The following is a 22,176-nucleotide window of genomic DNA, read 5'->3' as shown; positions in this document are numbered from 1 at the left end:
AAAAAAGAATCGCAAAGGCAACTTGCTTAATTATTAAAATGCATTATCAAGTGGTTAGTCATTTAAAGCATTATACTGACGTCAGATGGCCAGTTAACTGGACAAAACCAATACAGTGGGCATGGATTAACCAATCATTGGTGCTGGGAAAATTAACTGTATGGGAAACAATCACGCTAGACTCATAAGTCACATTTTATACCCAAATAACTTCCAAAGGAATTAAAGAGTGATGTAAAACACAAAAGCATAAAATGTAACAGATGAGATGAATATTTAATCTTGGGATGCAAAGAACTGTTTAGGCATAAAAAAGATTTTATAACATACAAATGTACAACTTAAATGTCAAAAAAATTACATGCAAACTTAAAAGGCAAGCAGCAAACTAGGAAAACATTCTTAAGTTGAGAAACTATTACTGTACTGTATAAGAAATATTTAATAAATGTTTACTAAATGATGTGTTTGTTGATTAAATGTTACTTTTCTGAAATTAGGGAAAAACAAAGCTAAAAATTTTGATAATATAACAGTAAACGGCAATTAATATTATTACCTTATTGAAAATAACAAATGCTTTTGATTGGCCATTCATAATTTAGTATCTTATTTTCATTAAACCTATAATAGAAGTGTAAAACAGATAGAAATAAGGCTCACACATTTTTCATTTTTAGAAAATTGAGTCCCTTATGATCAAAAGTAGTTATTCTATTTTATACCCTTCACACAGATTCTTCTGTGAATAGCTTCACTTAAATCACTTAGGTTTCTCTGTATAATACATTAAAACTGTAGTTGCTGATATAATTAAAAAAAAAACCTGTAAAAATAATGTCACTCACCTGACATGGAAAATTAACCACACAGAATGAGTTCAATAATGTTCTGAATTTCATAAAGAATTGATTTAACTCTGCTCAAGAGTCATAACTCAACACTTTTTTTCCCCAATGGAAGAAGAAACAGAATATACTTTGCTTCAAATACCAATTCTTAAAACACTGATGAGAAAGTATGAGTAGTGGCTAAAAAGATAAATGGGTGCATTCAATGAAAATTTTTATTTCAATTATCCACAAAACAATATAATAACACTTTATAAAAATATTAAGTTTTAGGCTACCATTATTCATTTAAAAAAGTGTGCTAGAAGGCTGTTTTTGCCAGCTTCCTCTTTTGGTAAGGAAAACACATTAAGAGGTTGAAGAAGAAAAGCTGTTGGGAAAAATCTTCAAATGTACAAAGTTGTTTATTTTTCTCAGCAATTTAAAAATACATAACCATTTAAACTGAATACACATTAAGTTAGTGTTTTATTTCCTAACTATACAATCGATATTATAAAGAACTGCTCCATTCAGTTAAAACCTAATGAATATCATCAACTTTTTCTGGCCTATTTTTCTGAGGAGAATTAGTACATAAACATATAATTTTATCCTTTTTAAAATGCTTAGAAAAATTGTAATATCATAGTTCACACAAAGCCCTTTAAAACTCTGATGTCACAGGTTGTAGACGTTAAAGGTAAGTGATGACAGCAGAATTCTTGGGAAACTCCTCTTGGAAGAGGGATTCAATACTAAGCAGGTTACGTAAACATAAGAAGCCACCACAATTTTTAGTACCAGAACTGCTGCCAACCTGCATGAAGTTCATCTGTCACATTTTAAAATGGTCTGAATCTCTACATAGATACCACAGCACAGAATTTTAAATTTAATGATCAAATCAGGTATGTGATGGTGGTCAGTAATAATATTCCTAAAATACTGGGACCTGATGTGTTGCTTTATTTAAAGTGTGACTATAAAAGAGAGTATTTTAAAATGTAAATACCAGACTTTTGTCAGATTCAGTCTCTTTGCTAGACACTTAAACCAGTGATGCTGCTATTCAAATTTGTATTTTGGAATTTTCTTTTTGAGTTAGTCATAAAAATCAGTATTATTCTGTACATTTCACTTCTGTACTTTAAATAGGCAAAATCTGTCCCCCTCTTTTCACCACTGCTATTATTCCGAATATGTTTTCCTCCTCAAATCAACTAAATTCTAGAAGGGAAAAAATGATCATCATTAAGTATATTTAAAAAGTGAATGTAGATTCAAACATGGATTTGAAAACTGGAGTTCTAAAAATGTTTTGCATAAAAAGCTGTATCACTGGAATTAGTGGGAAGCCTTAACTTAGCTATTTTGAGGCTATAGCACTCATTTAGTATTTATGTTAAGAAAGATTAGTTTTATAGTCATACCTTATAACTCTTAAAATCTCAGAAAATAAGTGAGGAGCTTTGAGTGCCAGCAAAGCCATTTTGTCACTCTGTAACGTCAACATTAAACATTACATTCCATCTCTCTATCTGTAAAACTTTCACATTTTCTTTTCTCATATTTCTTTAAATACATTTTCCTCTCTGTTAGTCTATATTCAATAAGAGCAAAAGTGCATTCAAGTCCCTGATCTAGTGATATTTTATATTTGTGGCACCCATCATTATAAGTACATATTAGCAATCTCACAGTACCAGTCTGTTTTTCAAAAAGGACTATTTAAATGCTGGGTTTATTTTTTTTCATGCTATCTGAAGATTAAAAGATTTCCCCTTGGATTGGATAGTATGATTTCAATTATATATTGCCTTTAAAAACATCAGTGCAACCTTATAAAAGATTAACCCATATTCTAGTTACCTTCATTATTTTAAACTGAGCTATTCAGAAATGATTAAAGTGAAAAATTTCTTCTACTTTCCAGTTCCATGAGTATACTGAGTATTAACATAGTGCATTATACTTTCAAATTCCACTGCTGTTGTCTAACATTTAATCAAGTTTTTAGATGCTGTTTATATTCCTTTTTGCTTCTAAAGACCTGGCCCACTTCCATGCAAACAGAGGCATATATTAAGGTTGCATATTAACTGTTCAACTTAGAAAAAACTTTTAATAATAATAAATGCAATAAATTTTTAAAAATTGGAATGGAATTGTTTGGTCCCGTTAAGTTCCATAATTCTAGATTTTAGTATGGTATAACTTTTTAATCTCCCAAGTTTTGTCTATACTGATTGATAAATTTCTCTTAATTATGAGTTTGGGGAATAAAAGGTAGTGATTCATAAACAGTAGCCTTGTTGCTCTTCATTGTCATGCTATCACTCACATAGTCATCAATATCTTAACTATACTTTCTTTGGACCCTGAAGTAAGCTGAAAAATTCACCATTGGTACTTTAGAGTTTAACACTTAGAAAAAAAAAAGTGGTTTTGTGCAACCATATCTGTAATTCCAGTTTACCATCAAAAACATGCAGGGTGAAGAAGATTTTCTTCTTTTGATTCCTGTACGTGAGGAAGCCTACACAAGTTCTTTACATTTTGGCAGATTTGTGCATATAAAATTGGCTTCTTGGATTATAAATTTTCTCCTGGCTGGTACTGTGGCTCTGTAGCAGTGAAGTAGTCTTCCAAGAAGGACTGGATATATTCAAACGTTGGTCTTTCATCAGGGTCCTTCTTCCAACAAAGATTCATCAATTCATGTAGGGACTCTGGACAGCCCTGTGGGCACGGCATCCTGTACCCTCGTTCCACCTGTTCCAGCACCTCGCGGTTTACCATACCTATCACGCAAGATTCAAACACGAAAAAACAGTGACGCCAAATACCACTAGCAAAAAGAACAAATCCCCTAACCACTAACTAATTGGAGGTATATTCGAGTGAGTTTATTTAGTGAAACGATTCTTTCAACAAAGAAATAAAGTAAATTTTAAATGTCAAAGTACATCAACAAGAGCTTAGAAAATGCTAATCTGTTTCAACATATCTTTCTTCATTCCACCTAAAATCTGGCTTTTAATACTAATGAGAATTTTAATACAATGAGAATTCAGAGTGCTACTCTGAGGTACTGATACTTTCTGATACTAACAGTTAATAATGACCAAACTTGGGCTAATGAGGAACAGTGGCAAGACAGTGTCTGAAAGAACTTTCAAACAGGAATTCAGAAGAAAGAGTGCTAGTCCTGGTTTTGCCAAATATACTAATTATGTTATTTTACATCAAGTCACTTCCTTGAAACAGTTTCCTTATCTACTGTCACCTGTTTGACTTACCTCAAGTTATTACACAGTTCCTTTCTTGTATTCCTCTGTAATCCCCACCAACCCCATCAGCAGTGCACCCTGTGTTATCACAGGGTAAGCACACCCTCAATTACCTGGGGAAGGAGAGGACTAGGATATATTTATGCTCATCTCCTAAGAGAACAGTAGAGCGAAAAGGTCCTTTTAGAAAATGCCCTAAAGGGAGAAAACTGAGCACACCTTACTCTATCTCAAGGACTGTGGCTCTCATAGACTGCTCCCCATCCAATGACAAAAAAAAAAAAAAAAGAGACAGAAAAATAAAGGTCTCCCCCAACCCCTTACACTTTTGCTCATAATAAACTCCAGTTATATGAAATGCAAACTTACCTGGATATGGCACTCTGCCCTTCGTTACCAGTTCCGTCTGCAGAATTCCAAATGACCATACATCAGACTTTATTGTAAATCGACCATATAGTGCAGCCTCAGGAGCTGTCCATTTGATTGGAAATTTTGCACCTAAAACAGTATTGACAAGCTTGCTTCAGTAATTTTTTTTTCCTCTATTTGTGTAAATATGGCATAAGCAAGGTTAATTTTTTGTCACTATCCCTACTGTACATGTCATGTGTCAAATTCTTCAAAAGTACAAGATACATGGGAAAATTTTCTTTAATACTATTTAAAATTTGCATTAATAAAAATCACATTTCTTCCTGATAAGATATTCAATGACAGAATGGCTGGTGGGGATAGAAAATCATTCAAGAAAATAGAGGTGGGGGCGTCCCTGGTAGTGCAGTGGTTAAGAATCCGCCTGCCAATGCAGGGGACACGAGTTCGAGCCCTGGTCCAGGAAGATCCCACATGCCATGGAGCAACTAAGTCTGTGTGCCACAACTACTGAGCCTGTGCTCTAGAGCCCGCAGGCCACAACTACTGAAGCCCATGTGCCTAGAGCCCGTGCTCCGTGACAAGAGAAGCCACTGCAATGAGAAGCCCGTGCACCTCAACGAAGAGTAGCCTGTGCGCAGCAACAAAGACCCAACGCAGCCCAAAATAAATAAATTAATTAATTTTTAAAAAAGAGAGCGGTAAAAACTCTAGTAAGAAGCAACCAAATACATGGGTTATAGGATCTATAACTTTTAAGTCAGTCTAGCTCCTAGTAGTTCTAACTGTTGGTTGCCAAGAACCTATTCTATCGGTTCTAACGTCTACTGGTTTTCGACCACAATCTCCTTTCTAAATATTTTATGATATCTCTCTGGAAAATTTTATTGTACTATCATTTTTAAAAGCCTAAAAGACTAAAAAATATTTAGTCAAACATTTAGTGTATACTTACTTTTTATGCACAAGACATTATGCTAATTGTTACAGGAGACACAAAAACATAGCCTTTGTGACATTTATACACTTAAAGTGAAAATGAGATTATAGGTGTCTTAAATACTTGAAGTTGCTTGTATATGTATATAATGTTGTAAAATAGTTCTTTAGATGTTCAAACAGAAGATCAATTTTCATTAGCACAATCACAAAAGGTTTCATTTAAAAAGTGGAGGCTAAGTTTAGCCTTAAAGAATGCTTAGAATTTTTGCAGGTAAAGATTAAATAATAGGAAGATATTTCAGCTGGAGGGAACAGCACAAACATATGGAGATTGAAAAGAAAGCACTGTGTTGAAGACAGGGTTTCTCAACCTGGGGACTACTGGCATTTGGGGCTGCATAATTCTCTGCTTGGTTGGGGCTAGCTTGTACTTTGCAGGGTGTTTAGTGGTATGCTGGGCCACCCCCAGTAGATGCCAGTAGCAGCCTCCCAGTTGTAACAACTAAAAATGTCTAAAGGGACTTCTCTGGCGGTCTAGTGGGTAAGACTCCACACTTCCACTGCAGGGGGCACAGGTTCGATCCCTGATCGGAGAACTGAGACCCCTCATGGTGCGTGGCGCGGCCAAAAAAAATAAGTAATAAAAAATAAAAATAAAAATGTCTCAAGATGTTGCCAAATGTCCCTCGGGGAGCAGTACCACCACCCCTGGTTGAGAACTGTGATTTAGGGAACAGTTCCCAGTGGTCTGTGTACCAATATAGTCAGGGACAAAAAGATACAGTCCAATGAAAAAAAGAGAAAAAAGATCACATATCAATTCATAAAGCTAAAATCATTAATTTATAGGTATATCCTGTATTCTGAGATTACATTCTTCCCACTTGTATAGTGTTAAAATGCTCTTTCTTATATGAAATGATGGTAATAGTGGATAGCTGAAAAAAAGTTTTTTTGGGTATATCTACTAAATAAATCTTTACTAACCTTTATGTTGGTCTTACTAGTTTGTATTGAAATAGTCTGTTTATAATTCAGTTGCAGACAGACATTAGTCAGTGAGCTCCCTGACAGCAGAAATCATGCCTCTTACAGCTGTGCCCTGACGTCCAGCACGTGGAAGGACTCAAATGTTTGTTAAAGACAAGCTGGAACTAGACAGTAGGAGATGTTGAATGCCAAGCTATCTTTTTTATAGGTGTGGAGGCCTGAAGGTTTCATCAGGATGAACAACCTATGTGCTGATCTGCACTCGACCTTACTTACTCTCTGCCTGTCAAAGTTACACTCTTTCTTTTCATAGTGGACTGAGCGTCCACTATGTTAGGTAATGTCAGGCACTCTACATCTATTAATGCATTAAGTTTCACAACAATCTTGAAAAGTATTACCATCTAATATTTATAAGTGAGGAGACTGAGGCCCAGTCAAAAAGGTTAGGTAACTTGGGTGAAATCTCTGGGCTAACAGGAGATGGAACTGGAACTCAAAAACCCACACTCTTCCTGTATGCATATATTTTGCCCTTTAAATGTGTACTGAATGAGAGCTCAGAGAGATAGACACCAAATAAAAGAACTGACCTGTTGTAATTTCTGTAAGCTCCCCTCCCTCACTGTTTACAGTGTCAATCTTATTGTTTTTTTTTTCTTTTTTTTTGTGGTACGTGGGCCTCTCATTGTTGTGGCCTCTCCCGTTGCGGAGCACAGACTCCGGACGCGCAGGCTCAGCGGCCATGGCTCACGGGCCCAGCTGCTCCGCGGCATGTGGGATCTTCCCGGACCGCAGCACGAACCAGCGTTCCCTGCATCGGCAGGCGGACTCTCAACCACTGCGCCACCAGGGAAGCCCTTATTAAGTGTTTTTATTTACTACAATTTTATATATAATAAAGAATTATTGTAAATCTGGCATGGAAATGGTTTCCAAAGCCTTTATAGAATTGTATGCTATTTCTTGTAATATTAACTCCTAGTCCTTAGTGTAGTAAAAACTGGATGGTTCTGAAGTTCGTTACAAAAGTTATTTTAAAATGTTTCTTATTTGTTGGCATGCCAAAAGAAGTGTGAAGAGGAGAATACTGCTTGCTATATTTATAATGCAAAGAACACCCACAGTCAGATTCTTCCTTGGGGGAAATAACTATCAGAAAGCCACAGTACTATGCACCGTGTATAATTTTATGAATAAAAATCAATGTTTTTATGACTCTTTTTTTTTCTTTTCCTTTCTTTTTTTTTTTTTTTTTTTTTTTTGCAGTACGCGGGCCTCTCACTGTTGTGGCCTCTCCCGCTGCGGAGCACAGGCTCCGGACGCACAGGCTTAGCGGCCATGGCTCACGGGCCCAGCCGCTCCGCGGCATATGGGATCCTCCCAGACCGGGGCACGAACCCGTATCCCCTGCATCGGCAGGCGGACTCTCAACCACTGCGCCACCAGGGAGGCCCTCCTTTCTTTTTTATTGGAGTACAGTTGCTAATGTTTCTATGACTCTTCTGAGCAGACCGAGAGCTGTTCTTCTTATTCTGTAAAACCCTGTATATTCAAAAGAATGGTAAGAAAAATCCATGGAAAATGAGGTTACAAGCATTTATTGAAAAGTCATTTTACCTTGTCTAGCTGTATACTCATTGTCTTCAATTAACCTTGCTAAGCCAAAATCTGCTATTTTGCACACAAGGTTTTCTCCTACAAGAATGTTAGCAGCCCGAAGATCTCGATGAATATAGTTCATTCTTTCAATATACGCCATACCATCAGCAATCTTGGGAAGAAAAAAAACATATATGATACAAAGGGAAGGAGGGAGAGGACAATTCTGGTTAATGTTATGTCAGATCGCTGAAGAATCATACATCTTCAAAAGAGATGATGGTAACGGGGCATAGTCTAGCAGATAAGAAGAACAGAAAACCTTTTAATGGAGGGGGAGGAACAGAGGGAGAGAGAGGGAAGGAGAGAAGGAGAGGGGATAGGGGAGTAGGAGAAAGGCCCACAAAGCCTGAAGCATTTACCTGGCCCTTTCCAGAAACAGTTTGCCGGCCCCTAGTATAGAGGGGCTCAGAGCCTTGAGCTCAGGTGTGTGGACGAGGCTTGACATATGCTAAAGTCTCACAGGTATGGTTTCTTGGTATAAAGTTTCTCTAAATTGCTAGATCCCATGGACATCTGGACACTCACTGAGAGAGGAGTCTTAGACCCAATGTGTCAACCAAAGCCAATAAAAGGCCCCTTGAATACCTACCACACATCTGAATATAACTTTTAATAGTTTTCATTTATATTTAAAAACAAAAATCCAGAATAGTAAAACTATCCCATCTTTAACTGTATACTGCCATCTTAATTCTTGTTTTGGACTATATTAAATAAGAAATTCAGCATATACTTCATTTATTTATTTATTTATTTATTTATTTAAAGACCAATATTATTAATTATTTTAGGTATATTACTTTCCAACCTTCTATCCTGGTAGGATCAGTATGATACTATGTTGCTTAATATCTGCCTATCTACGGCATCACACTCCCAGCTTTGTTCAGGGCCTTTTGCAGCACACACTTTAGATTTCTAATATTTTCTTTGGAATAGTGATCATTCATTGTCTTAAAATTTATCTACTGAAATATAAATACATATAGATTTTATATTTGTGGATGCATATGTTTCTGAAAGGCCGTATGATACAGGACAGCACTGTACTGGGAGTTACTTACCTGATTCTAATACTAATAAGTTATATGACGTTTAGATACCTGGGTCCTCAAGATACTCCAGTATCTGTAACATACGGAGTTCAGACTGGATTATCTGTAATGTTCCTCCCAGCTCTAAAATTCCATGATTTCACTATTTGAACAATAGTATCTACTAAGATTAGTTGACATTTTTAATGTACACTTGCAATTCAAATGGACACATGTATAAACACACAAGTACCTGAGCAGCCATGTCAACCAGTTGTGGGAGCTTCAAGTACTTTCCATCTCCCTCCTTCAGGAAATCTAATAAGCTCCCTGTAACAGACAGCAAGACATTCATGAAAAATAAGCAAATCTTAAATCAGAATTGCAACAAACATTCCCCTACCTCCAAACAAATCATATCACAATACAAAACTTCAGCTTTTTATTCTTCAATATTTTTTGCAGCTTTGGAATTTCTGAATAATTATCTTTAAGATTCTAAAAGAGGGCCCTAAACTGAATTTTTTAAAACTTCTGATAACATGGGAAAAAAAGGGAAAATGCAATCATCTCACCAGATTACAGACATTCTTTCCTTGTTTGCTTTGATCAAAATCAGTCCAATTTTTAGTCAAGAAGTAGTATTAGATACTTATATTTTTAAGTCAATCTGTAACAAGAGCTCAGATAACTTGAGGACATCTTGGGGTACTTGAAACTAAAGCTAGGTGGCTAAATAAATGAGGTGATGTGAAGTGTTAGTACAACCAACTTCTCTCAATTTTAGCAGAAGATACCATGCAACAACAGCAAAGTACTATGCATTACAGCAGAGATAAAGGCTGGAAAGAAAATGTCTAATTGCTATTCTATTACAGGTTAAAAGCTTACCATGTACCTGAATTTAATCACGAGAAAATGTCAGACAAACCCAAATTAAGGCACATTTTATAGAACAACTTTGTTCTCTTAAAAAAAATAACAATGTTATGAAAGACAAGAAAACCTGAGGACTGTTCCAGATTAAAGGAGACTAAAGAGATGGATGACTAAAAGCAACGCATGGCCACGGACTGGATACCAGATAGGGGGGAAATTGCTATAATCATCACTGGGACAATTGGTGAAATCTGAATATGAACTGTATTTTAGGCGACAAAATTGTAACCATGTTACATTTCTTGAATTTGATCATTGTACTGTGGTTATGTAAGACAATGTTCTTGTCTTCAGAAGACAAACTGAAGTATTTAGAGGTAAAGCGAGCATAACGTCTGCAATGTACTCTCAAATGGTTCGGGAAAAAACCCTCACATTTATTCATACATATATATAGCACTGGGCGAATCTGGCTGAAACATACATGGGAATTCTTTGTATTATTTTTGCAACTTTTCTATAAGTTTAAAAGTACTTCAAAATAAAAGTAAAATAAAACAAAAAACAAGGCAAGGCAAAGAAAGCCCATTCCGTGTTGACAGGACTATGAAGCAAGGCACAGTCATGACTTGGTCTCTTCATTTATAGAGATTCAAAGTCAGGGAATATCTCTTTTCCTCTGGTCCATCTATGGCAGGGAGGACACGTTACTGTGTTTGTCCATTTATCTGCCCTTTCAAATATTTACTGAGGGTCTACTACATGTGAGGCACTGTAAAAGGCATAGAAGATACAAAGATAAATAAGATCTTAAAATACTATATGAAAGTATACTATATAGCTCTAGAAACTATATGCACACAAATAAATAATGTCCAGTAGGTGTTATAAAAGTTACAAAATTGAGCTATTTGTAATGAGGTGGATAGACCAAGAGTCTGTCATACAGAGTGAAGTAAGTCAGAAAGAGAAAGACAAATACCGTATGCTAACACATATATATGGAATTTAAGAAAAAAAAATGTCATGAAGAACCTAGGGGTAAAACAGGACACAGACCTACTAGAGAATGGACTTGAGGATATGGGGAGGGGGAAGGGTAAGCTGTGACAAAGCGAGAAAGAGGCATGGACATATATACACTACCAAACGTAAGGTAGATAGCTAGTGGGAAGCAGCCGCGTAGCACAGGGAGATCAGCTCGGTGCTTTGTGACCGCCTGGAGGGGTGGGAGGGAGGGAGACGCAAGAGGGAAGGGATATGGGAACAGATGTGTATGTATAACTGATTCACTTTGTTATAAAGCAGAAACTAACACACCACTGTGAAACAATTATACTCCAATAAAGTTGTAAAAAAAAATAAAGTTACTGTAAAACTACAGTGGAGACACGATGGATCTGGTTAATTCTATGGAAAAATCAGGAAAGGCTTCACAGAGGAGATGCATCTTGAAGAAGAATGGGGGCAGATAGGGAATTCCAGGAAGAGAGAATAACAAGTACAAAGGCAGTAATTAATGAAACGGCACAGTAAGTTCAAGGAACTGAAAACGGTCCTTCCTATGCAAGAACATGGGCCCAAAGACGGGAACTGATGAGAAAGAGGCTGCAGGAGTCAGAACACAGAAGGCCATGCATAAATGGACTTTATCTTTTTTATATGAAGTTTTATAGAGAAGCAATATGATCAGATTTATGTTGAAAAAGCAATCACTCCAATTTGATGAATGAAATTGGACCAAAATTGCATAAAAGGAGTAAGTTTAAAAGTTCCTGCAATAGTCTAGGAAAGAGTGAGAAGAGGAACATTTCCAGAGACACTTAATAAATGGAATTAACAGCCTGCAATAGACTATTATTACATAAGGGGGTGGGAAAGTGAAGACTGCGGGGCCTCACTGCCAGAGTCTGTGTTTCTAACAAGTGTCCAGGTGATGCTACTGCTGCCGCACCCAATGTTCCAGAGTCTCTTTCCCCTTTCCAAAAAGGGCAAGTTCACGAATATTCATTGCAGCACTGTCTGTGATGGTGCAAACTAAAAGCAACCTAAATGTTCATTGGGAAAGGAATGAATAAACAATGGAATACTCATAGAGAATTTCATTCAATAGTTAAAAGTACACAAATGAGATCCTCCCTTATCCACATGAATAACTCTCAAGCACGTAATGTTGAACGAAAATAAAGCCGGTTAAATTTATGTAATTTAAAAACATACAAATACTGTTAATAGGTAACTATATATTAGTAAAAGTATATCAACATGAAAAACAGAGATGGGAAAAGCAACAACTTCAAAACTGAGGTTACCTCTGAAGGGAATGGGCTCAAGGAGGGGTAAAAACAAGGATTCAGTTAGATCTTTAATGTGTTGTTTCCTTAGTAGAAAGATCTGAAGCAAATATGGCAAAATGTAAACATTAGTTAAATTTGGATGGTAGGGACATGGGTGTTATGGTATTCTTTGTATGTTTGAAATATTCTGTAATTTAAAAAGAGTAAAATGGCTAGTTAGGAAGTAAAGATGTAATACTGTCTGTTCTTTAAAGAATCTTGGGGCTTCCCTGGTGGTGCAGTGGTTAAGAATCCACCTGCCAACGCAGGGGGACAGGGGTTCAAGCCCTGGTCCCGGAAGATCCCACATGCCACAGAGCAACTAAGCCCGTGTGCCGCAACTACTGAGCCTGCACTCTAGAGCCCACGAGCCACAACTACTGAAGCCCACGTGCGTAGAGCCTGTGCTCCCCAACAAGAGAAGCCACCGCAATGAGAAGCCCACGCACTGCAACAAAGAGTAGCCCTCACTTGCCGCAACTAGAGAAAGCCCATGCACAGCAACGAAGACCCAATGCAGCCCAAAATAAATAAATAAAATAAATAAATTTAAAAAAAAAAGAATCTTGGCTGTGAAGGGAAGCAAAAGGTAAAGAGAAGCTGGTGAAAAGCAGATGTTGGGACCAAGAGAGGGTTTTCTTTTTAAACAAAAGGAAGGATTTAACTGTCCTTAAACAGAGGAAGGAACACTTCTTTTTCTTAGCCTGCAAGACAGACTGATGTTATATAAATACTCTGCATGACAATGCTGAATATACAGAAAGAAGCAAAAGCTACAGTTCTTTGTTTGGGGATTTAGAATCTAGATAAGGAGCCATGATCAATCCACTATGTAGAACATCATTCAGTGTAATGATATTTGCTAAAACAGCGCAAAGGCTGCAGAGCTCAGAAATCCAGGACTGGAATGTGTGTTATTTTGACAATTCTTTTTTTCTGATCTTTAACTAATTACAACAAATCCCCCCTCCCTTAAAAGTTTCTTATATCCATTTATCAGAGCATTTTGGATCATATCAGTGGGTCGTTAACCTTTTTTTGGTTATGGGTTATTTTGAGAATCTGATGAATGAGAGAGTCTATGGACTCTCTTTCTAGAAAAACATACATAACTGTGCAAAAATTGACAGAGAACTTCAGAGGAAGTTCACTGATCCTCTGAAGCTCATTCATGGCAGAGAGAGCATGTACTCGATAAGTAATTATGAAACCAATTCAGAGCAGTCGTTAAGTTTGTCTCATATACCTCTCGGGCCTTATTTCCAACCAGTTACCTTCTATACTTTCCACTACCCATGGTTTTATTCCCCATTTCCTCATAGCTCTGCAGAAAAATACTGATACCCCTCACTATACTTATTCGTGTCCTTCATAATCTTAAAGGGTATTTCAAGACTTGTCTTTTCTACTGATATTTCTCATTTTATTTCAACCTATGTTATCTCTTCCTCAATTTCTATGTTACTTACTGAATGTGTCAAAACACCTAGAAATCCATTATGCTTTGAACTTGTTTGTTTATAGCGAGCTGTTATTTACTTTTATACTGAAAATTAACTTATCAGGTTAGGTCTTTTCTCTCTTAATTCAATGTAAGTTGAATAAAGATGGCTTTATTTCTTTGATACCTTATAATACTGGCACACTGTTTATATATTAGAAGCATTCAATACATTTTAATTGTTAACAATTTCTAGAGCTTTCTGATTACAAAGAGAATACACGAAGCAATGAGTTTGGATAGATTATGGAGAGCCAAGTTCTAAGTGCCTGAATAGCAAGATGGGGAATTACAGAGTTTAAAACTAGAAGGGCCTCTCTCACCTCCCTGCTTCCAAGATGACCAAGAAAAGAAGGAATAATGGTCGTCCCAAAAAGGGCCGTGGCCACGTGCAGCCTATTCGCTGCACCAACTGTGCCCGATGCGTGCCCAAGGATAAGGCCATCTAAGAAGCTCGTCATTCAGAACATCGTAGAGGCTGCAGCCGTCAGGGACATTTCTGAAGTGAGTGTTTTCGACGCCTGTGTGCTTCCCAAGCTGTATGTGAAACTGCATTACTGCGTGAGTTGTGCCATTCACAGCAAGGTAGTCAGGAATCGTTCTCGGGAAGCCCAGAAGGACCGAACACCTCCACCCCGATTTAGACCTGCGGGTGTTGCCCCATGACCTCTGCCAAAGCCCACGTAAGACGCTAAGTCCTTAAAGACTAAAGAAATACTGTCCCCTGGAAAGACAATAAAATGGAAATTATACTTTAAAAAAAATAAAAAAATAAACTAGAAGGGGCATTTGTGATCTTGTATTCGAAACCTCCCATCTAGAAATAATCCTAACCCAGCAATCTGACAACACAGACTTCTACCATATTCCCCAATTAAATACTTCTTGAAATCAATATACAAAGCTAAACGAACCATTAGCTTTATCTCCACTATATTCTTATGCTATCAATATCCTGACTTAAACTTTCTCCTTGTCCCTTTTCTCCCTTCCAGTTCATCTAATATACTCTGACATGGGATATTTGGCAGTTGTTTGAAGTAGAGATTCTTTGCCAAAAGTGCCATGTGCTTTGGGAGCTTTAGGTAATGTTTTGGCTCTCAATTAGTAGGCTATGTCAATTCTTAACTTTTGGTTTTTCTGTTTCTTTTGGGGGGAAATATTTTCTTATGGTCAATGTGTATTGTAGCTTGTAGTTGGTCCTGTCACCGCTAGGTGGAGTTACATCACTGACCAAGATGGACAAATGGTGAGGGATGACTCCATCAGTGGCTTTAACTGCAGATTAGTGACTCATTAAGACTAAAAAAAGGAGATAAAATTCAAAAGGATAAAAAGCAGGCCTGTCAGCAAGCATATTTGGTGACTTACTAGTTCCTCTTCTAATGCATCATCAGCAAAGGGAAAAAGAGAGAACAGTGACAGCCTTCCCTTCTCCTTTCCCTGGCCCTAACCAACCCTGTTACTGAAGATCCCACACCTTGGGGTCTGGGGTTTGGAGAAACAGAGAAATTTCAGTTGACAGTAGTGGAAAAAAGTAGTTTCTAGGATTACTGAGTGAGATTATATTAAAACTAGATAAAGTTAATTTTCTTAACTTTACCTGATTTCTTTGCTTTAGTACTAAAGATATAAATAGCCTTCTGATTGCATTATTTTATTTTATTTTTTATTTTTTATTTTTTTGTGGTATGCGGGCCTCTCACTGTTGTGGCCTCTCCCATTGCGGAGCACAGGCTCCGGATGCGCAGGCCCAGCGGCCATGGCTCACGGGCCCAGCCGCTCCGCGGCATATGGGATCCTCCCAGACCGGGGCACGAACCCGTATCCCCTGCATCGGCAGGCGGACTCTCAACCACTGCGCCACCAGGGAGGCCCCTGATTGCATTATTTTAAATCAACTAGTGTGAATACTTTTCTTCTTTTTCACCTTCCCATCTATTCCACTGACTTTAGTCAAATGGAATGAAGGACTATTTACTTTCAAAATAAATTCAGTGCCTTATTTCCTTTTTAAACTCTGTACTATCATTTGGAATAACTGGAGCTAATTTCCATTAAACAAAATGTCAGGGGCTTCCCTGGTGGCGCAGTGGTTGAGAGTCTGCCTGCCTATGCAGGGGACACGGGTTCGTGCCCCGGTCCAGGAAGATCCCACATGCCGCGGAGCGGCTGGGCCCGTGGGCCATGGCCACTGAGCCTGCGCGTCCGGAGCCTGTGCTGTGCAACGCGAGAGGCCACAACAGTGAGAGGCCCGCGTACCGCAAAAAAAAAAAAAAAAAAAAAAGTCAGGTTTTCTCTTTTCACATGTCTACATAAAAAATCTTAAGTTAGAAAATACAGTAAAAATCTGTATGCATAAAAATAGAGATGAAGACTTAAAATTTATAATAACATGAATACCCCATGAGATACTAACATACACATACCTTTTGACATAAATTCAGTGACAATGAAAATTGGCTCTTCAGAAACAACAGCATACAGTGGAACAAGTTTATCATGTCTTAACTTTTTCATTATCTGAGCCTCCTGAAGAAAAGCTTCTGGCATCATTGTACCTGGTTTTAGTGTTTTGATTGCAACTTTTGTGGTTCCATTCCATGTTCCTAGAGAAACAACCCACATTTCACTATTTTAACCTATATTTTAAGAGATTTACAACAAACTTCAATGAGCAGCAGTAACCTCAAGTATTTCAACATATCTTATCATAAATTGGGGCATTTTCATCTATGGCTAAACAATGACAAAAAACAAAAGTTCAGGCTCCTTACCCATCCATACTTCACCAAAACATCCTTGTCCTAGTTTAACCTCCAGTCGCAAAGATTCTCGAGGGATTTCCCAAGCATCTTTTGCTAGACCTTGAGTCTGGGGTTTCACAGTTGGACACACAGTTGTTAACTTATGGCATAAACCATCAGCATGTTCTAGATAAATGAATAAACTACACTGTAAAATGAATAAGTTACAAAAATTAAGGTACATATAATTGTACCAGTGTTTTTAAAAGTTTATATTATAGGAAATAAAAACAATGTTCTATCAGTTTTATTACAAAAGCCCAAACACAAAAAGGGAGTTGCATAAAAGAAAAACATACAAGAAGTCAAACATTTTATTAAATACATTTTAAAAGTTATTATTTATTATATATTTATTATGTCCCATTATGTACCAGCTATTGTGCTAATTCAGCCCTTTACAAATATCTCATATAAATAAAAGAGACTTAGAAAACTTAAGCAACTTTCACAAGGTGACCCAGTAAATACATGATAGAGATGGGTTTCAAACCCTAGATCTGACTGCCTCCAAAGTTCTGCTTTTGACCACTGTGCTTCATTTCTTCCCAAAGAGAATGTTACCATTAATTGTTATTTCTAAAAACCACAAGCAAGGAACTTCCCTGGTGGCTCAGTGGTTAAGAATCCACCTGCCAATGCAGGGGACACAGGTTCGATCCCTAGTCTGGGAAGATCCCACATGCCGCGGAGCAACTAAGTCTGTGTGCCACAACTCCTGAGCCTGTGCGCCACAACTACTGAGACTGCATGCCACAACTACTGAAGCCTGCATGCCTAGAGCCCATGGTCCACAAGAGAAGCCCCTGCAATGAGGAGCCCATGCACTGCAATGAAGAGTAGCCCCTGCTCTCCGCAACTAGAGAAAGCCCACGAGCAGCAACGAAGACCCAACACAGCCAAAAATAATAAACATTTAAATAAATAAATAAAATAAAACCCACAAGCACAAAAAGCACACCGAAAATCAAGGAAAAACTTCTTTACTTAGAGGCCTGATCTTCAAATAAAGGAGACACAAAAACAGTGAATCCCAAATTTTTAATGGCTTAACTTGTGAATCCTGCTCAGACAATCTTTCTTATGTAAATATGACGTGCTCCCTTCCATTCTCAACATCCACATCACATCCAATTACAACTGATGACACTGCTTGGTAACATGTTTAATCAGTGTCAAGATTGGTGATTGACTTGATAGACTTAATCTGCAGTTAGCTGTCACTGAAGAAGAAATCGTCATGGAAGCTTCCCCTCCCCTAGTATTAAACATTTAAAGACTTTCAGATTCATTCATGTATCAAACTGAAGATTAAAAATTTTGAGAGAGAAGACTCTAATACTGAATAGCTTTCAAAAGTCCTTGAAAGACTGATAAATGTCTACAGTTGCTATAACTTAATTTTCCATGACAAGAAAAATGCATCTTCAGATCAAATTTCATTGGATTTACACTTTAGGAAGTCTTATGTGGTTCAGCCCACGCTGAGGAACGTAACCCAACAGGACATATGATACAGCTTCTTACTTAAGTGTTTAGTTTTACCTACTTAGTAAATGTCCCGAAATAAAATTTTTGCTTTTTTATTTATTGTCACATCTATTTGGTATTTAGCTGTTATGAAATGGAACTCCGATGTAAACAAACACTGTGCCAGTAAGATATAAGGATGCAAATGATGATAGTCTGATTTAGCACATCATCCAAGAACCCAACTCAGGGACTTCTCTGGTGGTGCAGTAGTTAAGAATCCACCTGTCAATGCAGGCGACACGTGTTCGATCCCTGGTCCGGGAAGATCCCACATGCTGCGGGGCAACCAAGCCCGTGCACCACAACTACTGAGCCTCCGCTCTAGAGAAGCCACCACAATGAGAAGCCCGCACACCACAAGGAAGAGTGGCCCCTGCTCGCCACAACTAGAGAAAGCCCACATGCAGCAACAAAGACCCAACGCAGCCAAAAAAAAAAAAAAGAACCCAACTCAATAGTATTATCTGTTCCTCATTTTAAAACTAAAATACATTGGGCACATACTGGGTATAAAGTAGCATGTTAGACCTTAAGAGACATGAAGACATGGATGCTGTCCTCATAAAATTGAACATGAGGAAATAATTTTCACCTTTGAAATATTCACGTACCTGTATAGTGTTTTACCAATTTCTGCAGGGTATCAAATTGTGCTCTGGTTGTGATATAGTATCCACCATTGTCAAGTTTCCTAATTTTGTAGTGTTTCACATTGTCACCCCTTACCTCATCCCAATCACGAATAGAGAGGGAATAAGCACCTAGAAGGGAAAATGAACACTTCTACTATACCTTTCTTAAAATACTGCCCAAGAAAAATTTTATATTTATATTAACAATATTCATACCTTTAGTAGTTTCACTCTCTCTTACTAAGAAAATACCTCGTTGATTCCCAGGATTCAGAAGTAATCTTTCAGCATCTTTTCTTCCCATTTTGCCAAAATACCATCTGGAAAAAAAAATGAGTAGTGTTCTGAGTTAGAAGGGTGTAATAAGCATCAGAAAAATTATACATAGGTATTAGTAAGAATGGAGTGGGATAGGGAGGATGACAAAGAATAGAACACAGCTTTAAAATACAGTAAAACAGAATGAAAGATCTTTCTTAAATATTACAAGTATTACTATCAGAATATATTCTGTCATAGTATTTTCATGTATTAACTACTCAACAAGTCTCTTAAACTCCACCTGGCAGTCACAGGAACCATAAATACAGAAGGAAAGGCAAAATGACAGCCTTTTAGTCAATGACAGATGAAAATATTAAGATTATAGTTGGAAGAGTAAAAGTGGTTCTCTGGCAAGTGTGATCATTTGTATTCAGTAAGATGCAAGTAAACCATATCCAAATTATTAGGGACTCTAAATTAGTGTGGGTTCATTTAATACAGTTTTGTGAATAAAAATGTAATTTTTGCTGAGGAGGAGCCACAGAGTAGTGGAGAAGAAAGACCAAACGACAAAATGGAAAGTAACAAGTGCCAAAGCAGAACAGAGAGTTATGGAGACAAATTACACATCACTAATAAAAAAGCAAACAAATATTGATAGAGCACCTACTATGTGCAAGATGCTGGGTTAAGTGCTGTGATATGAAGATGATGTATTATTTATGGATCCCAGATAAACCTGCTTTGACATAAAAGTACAGGCATACCTCATTTTATTGTGTTTTGCTTTATTGCGTCTTTTTAAAAATTGTAGGTTTGTGGCAACCCTGGTCAAGCAAGTCCATCAGAGTCATTTTTCCAATAGCATTTGCTAACTTCGCGTCTCTGTGTCACATTTTGCTAAGTCTTGCAGTATTTCAAACATTTTCTTCCACACAAGACAGCAAACTTAACTGATAAATGTTGTGTGTGATCTGACTGCTCCACCAACTGGCTGTTTCCCCAACTCCCTCTCCTCATGCCTCCCAACTCCCTGAGATACACAATGTTAAATTAGGCCAAGTAATAACCCTACAATGGTCTCTAAGTGTTCCTTTCTCTGAGTGAAAGGAAGAGTCAATCAACGTGGCAAACTTCGTTGTTGATTTATTTTAAGAAACTGCCATGGCCACCCCAGCCATCAGCAGCCACCACTCCGATCAGCAGCCACCAACATGGAGGAAGGACTCTCTATAGCAAAACAACTATGGCTTGCTGAAAGCTCAGACAATGGTTAGCATTTTTTAGCAATAAAGTATTTTTAATTAAGGTATGTACATTGCTTTTTTAGACACAGACTGTTGCACACTTAATATACCACAGTGTAGTGTAACCATAACTTTTATGCACTGGGAAACCAACTCACTTTACGGCAATATTTGCTTTATTATGGCTGTCTAGAACCAAATCCACAATATCTCTGAGTATGCCTGTAATATGTCACTGAAGGTGAACTTTAACTTTTTGGAAGTTTTAAGAATGGTACATAGAACTCCCATATACCCTCCACCCAGGTTTCCTGTTAACATTTTGCTTTGTCATATTCTCTTTTTCCCTGTGTATGTGTGTGTTTGTGTGGGTGTGTGTATTTCCTTCTGAACTGAATGATAGTTGCAAACATGCTGAATCATTACCTCTAAATGCTTCAGTGTGTACATCCTAAAAGACAAAGATACTCTCTCTCCATAGCCATGGAGCAAGCACCTAAGTCAAGAAGTTAACACTGATACAATAACATCAACAGAGGATAAATTTTTGAAGTGAAAGAGTCTGAAGAATACAAAAAGGGTTAATGTAATTATTTTAAAGTGAAAAAATAAAGGCTAGGGACTAGGCATAATACAGTATTATAAATGCAGATTCATTTATGATCCTACTGTAAGCAAATACTATGGCATTAATTATTAATTTTCAAGTAACATCTCCTATTAATACGATACATTAGCTGTATTAAGACTGGTATGTAATTGCACGTGTGTAAAGTTGTGGCTAAGTAGAATGTGCATTAAGACATTTTAAAAATCAAAATAATTAATAAAATATGAAGCAGTGCCATACTCTTCTGCCTGAATGGAATCTGCAGGGGCTACATAATTGCTAGGGATATAGCCATTCTTTCCTGTAGCAATTGATCTTGCTTCCCACCAGTCTCCTTCCCTGCAACACATAAAACAACAATTACCACAAGGTAGACCACAGCTCAGGACACGATCTATTGCAGTGCCATCTTATATCTGAAACAGACAAGAAGTATTACTTCCATTTTTATTTATGCATTCATTTGATCAAGAATCAAACTCCAAGAAGAATATTAAAAAAATAGGTTACAGGACATCACTGGTGGCGCAGTGGTTAAGAATCCGCCTGCCAACGCAGGGGACATGGGTTTAATCCCTGATCCAGGAAGGTCCCACATGTCGTGGAGCAACTAAGTCCGTGTGCCACGACTACTGAGCCTGCGCTCTAGAACAGTGAGCCACAACTCCTGTGCCCATGTGCTGCGACTACTGAAGCCTGTGCGCCTAGAGCCTGTGCCCGGCAACAAGAGAAGCCACCACAATGAGAAGTCCACACACAATCACGAAGAGTAGCCCCTGCTCGCCGCAACTAGAGAAAGTCCACGCGCAGCAACAAAGATCCAATGCAGCCAAAAAAAATAATAAAAAAAAATAGATTACATGAATTAAGGGAATAAGGCCAAGCAAAATCACAATTGCGTTGTTTCTGTTTCAAACCAAAAAACAAAACAAAAACCCTGAAAAACAACAACAAAAAAACCACTTTTAGTTATAAAATCTCTTTTTTACGTAACCTAACCTTTCAACCTAAGACAATAAACTATGCTGAATAAAACAATTTGGGAAGTAAATCTTTCAGATTACTCAGTTTCGATGAAATGTTTTCTCATTTAAAAGCTTTACTGAAATATAATTTGTATACCATAAAATTCTCCCGTTTAAGATTTTTTAAGAGTTTTGCAGCCATTACCACTATCAATTTTAGAACATTTTCATCACCCCCAAAAGAAACCCTGTACCCATTAAGAGTTGCTTCCC

General features: G+C 37.5%; 1 protein-coding gene and 1 pseudogene across 3 annotated transcripts in view; one reads left to right on the top strand and one right to left on the bottom strand.

Annotated features, from left to right (window-relative positions):
- Positions 1-540: 540 nt before the first annotated feature.
- The window catches only part of YES1 (YES proto-oncogene 1, Src family tyrosine kinase), an 80,554-nt gene continuing 58,918 nt past the window's right edge, over positions 541-22,176 (bottom strand). For both annotated transcript variants that reach the window (XM_082640855.1, XM_082640856.1), the window contains exons 4-12: positions 21,179-21,277; positions 19,034-19,137; positions 18,797-18,946; positions 16,623-16,778; positions 16,275-16,454; positions 9,383-9,459; positions 8,051-8,204; positions 4,493-4,624; positions 541-3,634 (exon numbers count right to left, since the gene is read on the bottom strand). In XM_082640855.1, coding sequence (XP_082496981.1) covers positions 3,426-3,634; positions 4,493-4,624; positions 8,051-8,204; positions 9,383-9,459; positions 16,275-16,454; positions 16,623-16,778; positions 18,797-18,946; positions 19,034-19,137; positions 21,179-21,277 — 1,261 coding nt within the window. In that variant the 3' untranslated portion in view covers positions 541-3,425. The remainder of the gene's footprint in view (positions 3,635-4,492; positions 4,625-8,050; positions 8,205-9,382; positions 9,460-16,274; positions 16,455-16,622; positions 16,779-18,796; positions 18,947-19,033; positions 19,138-21,178; positions 21,278-22,176) is intronic.
- On the top strand, positions 14,159-14,821 carry LOC309814753 (small ribosomal subunit protein eS26-like; annotated as a pseudogene). Its single transcript has one exon. The product of its transcript is annotated as a small ribosomal subunit protein eS26-like (transcript).

The sequence above is a fragment of the Mesoplodon mirus genome, assembly GCF_964341445.2.
Source record: "Mesoplodon mirus genome assembly, chromosome: 13".
Taxonomy (NCBI): Eukaryota; Metazoa; Chordata; class Mammalia; order Artiodactyla; family Ziphiidae; genus Mesoplodon; species Mesoplodon mirus.
This window is presented reverse-complemented; position numbering and strand designations above follow the sequence as displayed.